Source organism: Formica exsecta, unplaced genomic scaffold, assembly GCF_003651465.1.
Source record: "Formica exsecta isolate Colony F162 unplaced genomic scaffold, ASM365146v1 scaffold333, whole genome shotgun sequence".
Taxonomy (NCBI): Eukaryota; Metazoa; Arthropoda; class Insecta; order Hymenoptera; family Formicidae; genus Formica; species Formica exsecta.
The window spans coordinates 1-11,105 of record NW_021850582.1 but is presented as its reverse complement, the minus strand read 5'-3'; the positions used below and the strand labels follow the sequence as shown (position 1 = coordinate 11,105).

Below are 11,105 nucleotides of genomic sequence, written 5' to 3'. Positions count from 1 at the left end.
TATAAAAATGATAAAAATGCTACAACATAATTTATATTGATTGTAATAAAGATGATGAAATGTAATGACGACTTATACGACTGCTACAACATTGATTATATTGATTGTAATAAAGATGATGAAATGTAATGACGACTTATACGACTGCTACAACATAATTTATATTGATTGTAATAAAGATGATGAAATGTAATGACGACTTATACGACTGCTACAACATAATTTATATTGATTGTAATAAAGATGATGAAATGTAATGACGACTTATACACGTATGTATATATGTATTATGCAATAATAAATAATCTTAAACAGACTTTTATCCGCTCCGAAGATATACTTACTTTGAATATGATGTTGTCCTGTTTTTCTATTTCTTGTTCAAATACGAGGAACGAATTGAATGCTCTGTGTAAATGTAACAGCCTATTTATACGCGTGCTGCAGCGCAAACTTGTCTAGTATACTTTTGGTGCATTTTTTTCCAAAAACTTAGTATTTGTATGTGCATGCATGGTAGCGGACGCTATACTCATAGTAAGATGTTATTGCATCACGTTAATGTAATGTGTATTACCTCTTGCGAAGCTATGAATATTAAAAAATATATGTGAACAATATTTAAAGGTATGCCTGACATTTTAATTTTAAACGATGGGAATGTATCCTGTAGAATTAAAAATAATCATTTCAAGGAACAGAAATTGCAACACATATGTTTCTATAAAAATGTTTTCATTAAACTTTCTTAGCGTTAATCATTTTTATACGCTTTTGCGCAAAACATTTGCTATAATAAATGTCGATCAATTAATAATTGACGAACAACGTATAAATTTGCGAGGAAAAAAAAAATTTCTTTCACTTTTCTTTAACTTATCGAGAGCGGTAACTTACGCAATTCTTGACCTTGCACAAGATACATTTGTGAACCATGTTCTTGTAAAAGAAAAAAAGAAAGAAAAACGATGAAGGTGACCTACATATGTACATAATGTACGGCTAAAGATTGGAACTGGACCACGCCCTTTTATCTTATATTTATCTTAATTTTTTCATACATCAATAAATTAAGAGTAAATTTAATTTTTCAATTATTTTATAATATTAATATTTATAAATATATAAGTTTTATAATTGCGCAAAAGAGAGAAAATTGATTATTTCAAAGTTGTAGAGAAAAAGACATAATATTATTTGATAACCAAACACATATATTTCAATCTCTGAAAAATCTTTTATCGAGTATTTATTAATATTAGAATTCTCCTTGTTCTTACCTCATGTTAAAAATTAATAATTACATTATTATCGAGAAATATGTAAAAAAAGAAATTAAACAAGCCAATTTAATAAAAATCTACAAAAGAATTTATAACTTTGATCCTAGTATACACATCGAGAAAGTATCGATTAAGAATATCATAAAAATGTTCTCATCATATAACAATAGTCTTTAAACTATTTAGTTATGAATAATTGATAATATCTGCGCGAGGCCGTTGATATTATGATATGACCAGGATATAACTGTGACACATACACAGTTTGCTCAACTCATACTGAAACTTGGATATATATATATATATATATATATTCCGGCATATATTATAAATATAAGATATTATACATATATTTTTTATTAAAAATACATATTACTTATATTACATTTAAATACAAGATAAAAATTTTTTATTTCATGTATATACATACACGCACATACATACACAACGTAATTTGTGCCCACCAAATATATATATATATATATATATATATATATAGCAAAATAATTTGTTCTCACCAAATATATATATATATATATATATATATATATAGCATTATTCCTTAATAAAATATAATAATTGCCGCGCGGCTATATACTATCCGACACGCGATTCACATATGTATATGTTTATGTATACATCTATTATATATATCTATGTATATGTTGATTACATATCGAGATAAATTACATATTATATACTTTTTCTCGATATTACAAAATGCAAAAATTTTGTAGAAATGTTTTCGCGATTTGCATGTTTTAAAATTCATTGAAAGAAAAAAATATTGCAATCTGTTCGGTATAGTAATTACAATTTAATATATCGCATTGCGTATGAGATGCAACAATATCATCCATTGCAGAAGATAAAACATACAAATATGTATTTCATTACTAGTAAAATTCAGTTCATCATTTACTTCTATAATCATTTTTATTTTATCTTAAAATAAGCAAAAAAAGAAAAATATTATAATTCTTATATCATTTCTTTACAAGGTATTCTTTTGTGGTCTATCACCAAAAATAGCCGTTCCTACTCTTACATTTGTGCTGCCAAGTTCAATCTATAGTAGAAAATGAAAATTGCATTTAATGTGAGTGTATAAAGATGTATAAAATTTATCAACAGCACTATTCACAAGTAGATTGCATTTAAATATCTCACCGCATGTTCATAGTCGTTAGACATTCCCATTGATAATTCAATATTGTTCATATCAATCCCCAATTCGTCACTTATCTTTTCTCTGCATTTCATCAAACAGACAAAATCTGGATTTGGACCATTCGCAATATTATATCCAAACATCCCTATTGTCATAAAGCCCATGAATTTCAAATTATGGCAATTATTTATAACATGCTTTACAAGACTTGATACATGTATAATATCGCAGCCATTTTTTTCTGTAAAGAAAATAGCAATTTTTATATAGATGTACAAAATAATGTGCAAGTAAATAAGCAGAAAAAAAAAATTATATCTTACATAATTTTCTCACAATAAAATACAGAATGTAATATAATTATATTTAATTACCCTTTTCTTGACTCGTGTTAACTTGTACCATAACATTTAATTTGCTATCATCGCTTTTTCGAAATCTTGGCCATGAATTATTAAGCACATCTGCGAGTTTGTCATTACTAACAGTTTCTATGATATATAAATTTGGTACATTTAAAATTTTGTTGACTTTATTTCTTTGTAAATTGCCTATGAAATGCCATTGAATTTCTTTGCATTTTTCAAGAATCTGTGGGTTTAAAGCTTTTTCCACCAATTCATTTACATAATTTTCACCAAAATGTCTTTGACCGGCTTCGTAGGCGGATAATATCGATTCCGCGGATTGCAACTTGCTAACGGCTACAAGTCGCGGTTCACAATATCGATGTTCCTTGAAAAAATGATATATATATATATATTTTCTTAATTCGCATGATCTAATTTTGGGATTGATTTTCGTATCGCAATGTCCTTTATATGTTTCGCAACGTAAATTTATTAAAAATTCTGAATAAATATATATTTAATAATATAGTATAAACCTCTTAAATATAAAGAAAGATACCGATTCTCTTTTCGTAGCAGCATATAATATTTTATCGCGGACTGATCTCAGATTTACTGCTATTTCTGCCATGTTGAATCAACGTATGAGAGAGAGATGAAGAGATTGCCCGTATGCGTGTGTTCGTGCATACATGCGAGAGTGTACACATGCTACATTCTTTTTTCAATAAAGGATAGAAATATCCCTCTCCTTCTCTCTATGTGACGACACCGCACACAATATAAATATAGTATGTACATAGTAGTGATACTGAACTTGAGTTGTCAGCGCTTTTGATGTAGTTGTTCCAAGTCGTATGACCCGTCGCCCGTCGCCACTTTGAATTAGTAACACAATGCGCAATGCGCAATAAAAACTTGGTCTATCGAGATCAATGAATGCGTTCAAAAATCCTACCCGTGGGATAGAATAGAGGTTAATTGACCGATCAGGACAAAGAAATCTTTGTTCCGATTGGTCAACTATCAACCTTCAATCTTTCATCTCAATGTTCAATGTATAGTCCGACACGGGCTTAAAATTGCGTTCCGTTTGATACTACGAAAATTTCGAATAATTTAATCGACCAATCGAAAAGAAAAAAACAAAGATTTCTTTGCTTCGATTGGTCAATCAAATGTTTCGAAACTTTCGTAGCATCAAACGGAGCGTATCCATCGTCCACACAGCGTCTTGTCTCTACTTGTCGCAATGATGTGTAGAAGCCATTTGGGATTGTTTGTCAATCATTATGATTATTAATACTACGTTAATTCACTGCTATTTTTGTCAAAAGAGAGAGCCAGAAGAATCGTAACTATGAAGCTAATCATCAAAATCTTAATAAGAAAGTAAGTATCGAATTATATTTTTTATACGTGTCTCCTCATTGTATATTAATAGATCTTTTCATATTCTAAACATTTGCCAAATTGCAGATCAATCGAATGATAACTTGGTCCAAATCCTAAAAGTGGCACACCGTTGTCATTAATTTTTTCAATTATACAATTGTATAAACAGTAATATTACGTATGAATATACAACAATGCAAGATTAATATTATGGATAACAATGCTCAAATATAAATTTTTGGCCTGTTATTTCGCGCATCTGTATATTATTGATTAACATAAAGAATTCAAGCTCGCTATCCGGTTATAAAATTACAAAATTGTACAAGAATGGACAATCCAAGGCAACAAGACAGATCTCTCAGCAGTGGAATTTCATTACCACAATGGATGAAAGGAAAAATAGATAATAGGTAGGTTTTATTTCCAAATAACTTTGTCATTATCCACATATTCATAAAATAATTTTGTCATCTTTCTAGAAACTTTCTCGAAAGAACATATCAGTCAAGTAGTTTTTTAAGTACAGATCTTATACGAATATACGAATATATTAAATGTTATTGAAGATTGAAAACTATTTAATTAGAAACTATCTTTCATAAAATTAGCATAGAAAATTTATATTATTATTAAGAAGTTTTCTATACGTGAATATTAATATATTTTCTCTCGTTACTTTTCATCAATAAATGATGTTCATATGTGTTATATAGAGAAAATTTATGTTTTAAATTTTTGATAATATAAAAGAATACTAAAATTATTAAGAAGTGTACAGTTCACAAATCAAGCACTATAATCTTTAACGCGCTGTATACTAATTAATCAGATTACATCTTGCGTCAGAGTAATTTTTCTTGTACTTTTTTTCTTTAGATTCGACTTTGACGAAGCTGCATTCAGTCCACCATCTTACGACGATAGTTTCTTTTATATAAGATATTCAAAATCACAAAATCCTGAAGTATCGCAACAAGGATTGAAACATATCGTAACCGAGGCTTTGGATGAAAATATCACGAGTTCTACAAATCAAATAGGGAATGAAAAATCCATTTCCGATTTAAAAAAAGTCAAGGAGATTGATTTTAGCAAACATCCTTTGCCATGCCAACCGTTTATACCGATTATAAACAGTAAAAGTATATATTACTAAAATCTTTATTTCTCTGAAATATTATGCTTTTAAATATCGATGTCTTTCTTTATATTATCGCTTTTTAGCCTATGATATTAAATCTCGGAAGATTCCAGAAGCAGGCGGAAGCATAAAACCCAAATCGCAGGGAACGGACGACGGTTTTCACGGTGAACCGGCTCTTTGCGGCAGATCAATCGTTCACGTAGCAAATCAAATGATGTCCGGTAAATTTGTTAAAATGTTGGCGTCAGATCCGCAATCTCAGCAGATGGATAGCCAATTAAAAAATGTTAGTAAGTCATTACCAGCAACACCACTGACATCGCCGACAGGAACTCCAGATAGTTCACCGAAAGCGCGTAGAAAAATTCACGCTAACAGATACTTCACGGGCGCGTTTGTACCAGACAAAGAGAAATATCGGGGTAATTGGATTTTGGCAAGCATATTAGGTCAATCCAGAGAAACGATTACCGCAAAAATAGAAGAAGAAGACGAACCTTTCGCAGACGTGGAACCACGCAAGCCACTTAATCGAAAAAAGTCGATATCTTCGCAAAATCTTACATATATAGGAAAAGAAGAAAAATCGGCGGATAAGTCGCCGGTTTACGTAAATATATTCGAAGCTAAACCATCCGAATTAAGAGAAATGAATTTTTGGTCACCGACTTCCATGTGAAACCTTAAATTTGATTCAATTATACAACTATATAGATAGTAATTATATAACTATGCTTCTACCAAAGCATATATTTGAATTAATTTAGGTTAATTTAGGTTAATTCCATACAATTAAACAATGCATAGTTCTAATTCTTTATATCAATATCTCGGCAACGTTTCATACGACATATATATTTACATACTTTACATATTCGGATTCTTATAAGTTAAATATCTCGAAAAAAACAATCAATAGTATTAGTACATTCGCAATACAATAGAATTATATACGTCACATAGAAATCGCGTGGAACGGGTTACGTCTATACGTGACTCTCTCAACAGATACAACTCTGCATCTGTAATCGCATTAAATAAAATATATCTTTTACATGAATTAGATAAATAAATTAACAATAAATAATCAATAATAAAACAAAATTTTCCAATCGTCTTGTACATAAAATCATCATCACTATACCCGAAAAAGAAATAAATATAATCGAAAAAGAGTAATATTACAGAAAGGTAATTAGATCTTTTCAACTAAGTTTTCTCAATATTTATTATAAGCGAGATGTGACACGTTTAAACCGCACTATTAACTTTACATGTTTCATACACGTTGCACTTAATAACTTCAGCTACGAACCATATTTTCGTTAGTAAAAAAAAAAACGAAAGAAAAAATCAACTTTGATAACTCGAATGCAAAACGGATTGTTGACATAATCGTGTATATAATGGCATTATTTATACATGAAAACTGATATCTTGTATTATATATACTCGTTTTTCGTATATCTTAGATCATAGCGCATAATTTATACATATATTAAATTTGTCAAATTCTGCAAATTCCCGTAAAGGCATGTTTTAATTATGTACATACGACACTCGAATTGTAATAAAATGTGACATATGCAATATAGATTATATATATCGTTCAATTCTTTCAGATTTTCCTATACTCCCAGACAGCACAAAACATCCTCAGGATCATCCTGAATATGTCCAGGATGGTTCAGGACATTTGTAGGATGTTTTAAGATATAATTATAAATATATTTTATGAAAATTTAATATGCATAGATGATTACTTTCAGTTATGTAGGCTATTTAATATAATTTAGAAATCTTAAGTATTATAATAAGTATTAATGTCCTATAAATGTCCACTGGATAACTCCTGGATGTCTGTAGGATATCTGCCCTGTCTATTATATTGGATGTCCTTTGGATTTCCAGAGGACATATATGTATATGTCCATGTGCAATTAATTGTTAACATTAATTTCGTTTAATATTAATAATTTAATTTGATGCGCACATTTTTATATATCTAAAATTATTATTTATTTAATATTTCATGAGAAATGTTACTGTGCGCAACATTTCAAAAACGTTACAAAAAATAGTATTCAGCCGCTAGTTTGTTTGTTTACCGTTATGCGACGCGCGATCTTGTATTTGAGATTTGGTCATGAGAATTATATAAAGCTTGTAAAGAGCAACTAGCAGGAAATTAAAAATGTAATTATTTTCTATCAGTTCAATTTCTGATGCAATCTCAACATAGGGAATTCAGATATTCCCAGTAAACGCTTGATATTCCTGAAATATTCCATTCGTATTCCAAAAGTTCCGTATATACCGAAATAGTAGAGAAATGTTCACAGAACGTTCAAATAATCGTGAAATATTCAGAATATTCTATGAACACTACTTGTATGAGCAATAAGGAATATTCAGTGTACATTTCGATATATGTATGGAACATACACAAAATATTTCATGGAATATTAATGGAACCCTCTTGAATCAATCTTATCGGACATTAATGAAAACCGATGTACGCACGCATCTCATTACCTGCGCGCGCAGCGACTACGTCTGTGATTTGCTGACTCTTGCGTTCACGCATGCGTAAGCTCATATTGCATGCATATCAGGATCTGATTGACTGAGCACGTGCATGTGAGAGGAATTGATGCCGGTATTGCCGGTATTATTTGCGTTTCGTATTCAGTGTCGGGGTCGTAGGCCGTACAAATAAGAAAAAGAAGAAGAGTCTTAACTACAGGGCGAGACGAATGTCTCGTGGCATCTTTTGTATACTGAACGCAGCCATTACGTGACTATTACACGTTATTTGTCTGTACGATGGTTCGTATCTTGAAGAAGTATCAAATTTATTTTATATTGCCTTATATTTATAATCTTTGAATAAATGAATCATATTCATAAATGAATACTATCTAAATAATTTATAAAATTTCTTAAAATAATCTTTACTGTATAAGATATCTTTTCGTCATCTTTTTTATGTTATCCTTCTCGCCAAGACGAAAAGATGTCTGTAAGACATCTTTTAGCTTTGACGAAAAGATAACTTAAAAAAGATATCTTCTCGTTATCTTTTAGTCTTATGTGCTATCTGGGATATATCACTCTGAATATATGATGGAATATACATGGGATATGTTCTGAATGTTATTCAAGCATGTCCAAAGAATATTTTTGGAATATTCAAAATATGGATAAAAAATGGAACATTTCGCGCTTATCTGAATATTCCTTGTACATTCTGTAAATATTCCGGAATGTTTTGGAATATTCTTCGGATGTTAATTTTGGATCGTAGGAACATTTTATAAATATTCCAAGAATATCTAGCGTTTACTGTATTGTTTAGAAAATATTACACGGTTCAAACCCGAAAGCCAAACCTAATATTTATGTAGACTACGAAAGTCTCAAATATCAAAAAACGTAAACTATTTTCAGTATTACATTTTCAGTACTGGCAATAAATAACAGGACGCAATTTTCAAAATTTGCTCCCTAAAACGTACGAAAAATATCCCTAACATATCCCATACAAATCCTTGGGATGTTCCACAGGATCTCCCTGGATTCTCCAGAGGCTAGTATTCGGCTATCATTTACTTTTTCTCAGGACATCCAGAGGAGATCCGAGGATTAAAATAGGATATCCTCAGGATATCCTACATGTATGTCCTGGATGCCCTTTGGACGTCCTAAGGACATCCTTGTGCTGTCTGGGCTGTATCTATATAGCCAAAAAAAAAAAAAAAATTGGCTAAGGAGAGTTCTTACAAATTATAGACAATATATATATACAGGTTGTCCGACAAGTAAGTGACCAAACGAAAGGTGGAAGTAGATTGGGTCAAATTGAAAAGAAGTTCTGTATCATTTTGCGATTTTTGTAATAATTATTGAGAAATTAATTAAAAAAGATCGATCCATTTGCGCGAGACCAATTTGCTAATTTTTTTTTAATTTTTTTATTTTCACAGTTCTACGAAGGAATTCGGGGTGTGGAATAAGTACTAAAAGATCAATTATTGCTACTTGGGTGCATTCAAGATAAACGAGACTTAATAAAAGAAATATTTATTCGATTAATACACATGAAAACTAACACAGAATTATTTTTCACATAACATCTACTAATGTTTACATGTTTTTGCTACTGCACAAGTAGATTTTTTTTTCTTTTTAAAGAGGTCCAAACAAATCCATCATATGTGACAATGCGCATAAAAAATACGTCTCCTTTTGCTGTATGGCGATCCAAAAGCTTCTGATAGATTTCAGTCTTTACAACCCTTTAATTTGACGCATTCAAAATTGGAAGCATCCATCGTGTGATTTTTTAAAATTGTATCTCATTTTCAATGATTGTTTGCACATTTCCATAATTTAAGTCAGTTCCTTTACAAATTTCACGAGCAGTTATTCGTCGGTTGTCTTCAATAATGACGAATTTGTTGATTAATCTTAGGCGTAATATTCGTCCTTGGTCGACGCGCATCAGGCAAATTTGCAATTTTTTCACGATTGTTGTGCCTCTAGCCGCTAAGGAAGAGGTCTTTAGGGATTTATACGCCCAAAGGATTAGGATCCACGCTCGAAATAAGACACTCCCGGACGTTAGGTAGAAGTTGATATTTTTCACAGGTTTTTGTACACTTTTACTTATTCGCGATTATAATAGTCGGGCGCGATACGTACGGTACTTCGATACTATCGATATATGCGAGCGAGTAGTGAGCGAGTAACGAGCGTCGGTGCTTCTCGCGCTTATTATATATCTTAATAAATTAGGTCGTTGATTAGGGAGGAGTGTGGTGTCCCTGACCGGAGCATGTCTCGTGCTCCGCTCGTCAGCTGTCTCGTCAGCTGCTTACTCAGCTTCCGAGAACTTGACCGTGTCTTACTTTCATTTTATTAATACTTTTTTATTCTTTCTTAATTACTTTTCCTTGGGCTCTTTCCCTGATTCTAATGCTTTGCTTTAGTCAGCTCTTTCTCAATATTTTCTGTTCTACTTTACTTGTTTTATCTTTTAATATTAAGAAATCGGTTACGACACGACCTTCATAAAAGAAACTTATGTCATTTGCATACTTGGGAATTTGATAACGTGTTCTTACCGAACTGTACGTATTACACATAATTTTAGTTGGTTTAATATGTTTGCACGTCTTAAAAATTTAAAATTTAATAATTATGCGCAACCGACAGTCATCCTCTGTTTACTTATTGTGCTTACTATTAAACAGACGATTGCAGAAACAAACGCGCAGTTTAGAGCGGGTCTAGACGTCTATCAACAGCTCAATATTGTTACAACGAGCGTTAAAGTATTCTGCTCCTATCTATTTTTGAAAAGTTTTGGTCATATACGAGGGCTGTATGATAAGTACTCGTGTTTAACGACTGATAGCGCCACTGACTCAAAATCTGTGGTAGCGTTATAGTTAAATCACTAGACTTTCCTTTTTACTAATAAAATATTTAATTAGTAATAAAATATTTAATTCACGAGTGAGATGTGTACAGATTGATGGTCAATGAACGAACGAATGGATGTTACATAATTTGTCGTATGTTTTATGTGTTGTTATGTAAAGTGTTAAATCAATAAATGAAATGTGTGAAAATGGTTACAAATATATTTCATGAAGTTGGTAACAAAAATGATTTTGAATTCAGCCGCAGGAACGCCACAAATCTGTATTGTGGCGTTTTTTTTTTTTTTTTTTTTTTTTTTTTTTTTTTTTTTT

At 30.9% G+C, this 11,105-nt stretch overlaps 2 protein-coding genes and 1 long non-coding RNA gene across 3 annotated transcripts in view; 1 reads left to right on the top strand and 2 right to left on the bottom strand.

Annotated features, from left to right (window-relative positions):
- The window catches only part of LOC115238358, a 9,266-nt gene extending 8,167 nt beyond the window's left edge, over window positions 1-1,099 (bottom strand). The window contains exon 1 of the long non-coding RNA XR_003884487.1: window positions 345-1,099. This is a non-coding gene — a long non-coding RNA (uncharacterized LOC115238358). The remainder of the gene's footprint in view (window positions 1-344) is intronic.
- Window positions 1,100-2,087: 988 nt separating this feature from the next.
- Window positions 2,088-3,668, bottom strand: LOC115238357 (pyridoxal phosphate homeostasis protein). The gene is made up of 4 exons (XM_029812095.1): window positions 3,364-3,668; window positions 2,829-3,189; window positions 2,454-2,695; window positions 2,088-2,352 (listed from the first exon to the last, which is right to left on the bottom strand). Exons 1-4 carry the CDS (start codon window positions 3,433-3,435, stop codon window positions 2,278-2,280), a joined length of 750 nt encoding a protein of 249 aa, XP_029667955.1. The 5' UTR covers window positions 3,436-3,668; the 3' UTR covers window positions 2,088-2,277.
- A 330-nt stretch (window positions 3,669-3,998) lies between these two features.
- LOC115238356 lies at window positions 3,999-6,939 on the top strand. The gene is made up of 4 exons (XM_029812094.1): window positions 3,999-4,196; window positions 4,284-4,612; window positions 5,079-5,344; window positions 5,427-6,939. Exons 2-4 carry the CDS (start codon window positions 4,530-4,532, stop codon window positions 6,023-6,025), a joined length of 948 nt encoding a protein of 315 aa, XP_029667954.1. The 5' UTR covers window positions 3,999-4,196; window positions 4,284-4,529; the 3' UTR covers window positions 6,026-6,939.
- Window positions 6,940-11,105: the final 4,166 nt, after the last annotated feature.

Coding starts and splice junctions, on each gene's coding strand:
- LOC115238356 (XM_029812094.1), top strand. CDS start 4,530: ATGGACAATCCAAGGCAACAAGACAGATCTCTCAGCAGTGGAATTTCA. Junction 4,613..5,078: donor AAAGGAAAAATAGATAATAG/GTAGGTTTTATT, acceptor TTTTTTCTTTAG/ATTCGACTTTGACGAAGCTG. Junction 5,345..5,426: donor ACCGATTATAAACAGTAAAA/GTATATATTACT, acceptor ATCGCTTTTTAG/CCTATGATATTAAATCTCGG.
- LOC115238357 (XM_029812095.1), bottom strand. CDS start 3,435: ATGGCAGAAATAGCAGTAAATCTGAGATCAGTCCGCGATAAAATATTA. Junction 3,190..3,363: donor CTGCTACGAAAAGAGAATCG/GTATCTTTCTTT, acceptor CATTTTTTCAAG/GAACATCGATATTGTGAACC. Junction 2,353..2,453: donor CTAACGACTATGAACATGCG/GTGAGATATTTA, acceptor TTTCTACTATAG/ATTGAACTTGGCAGCACAAA.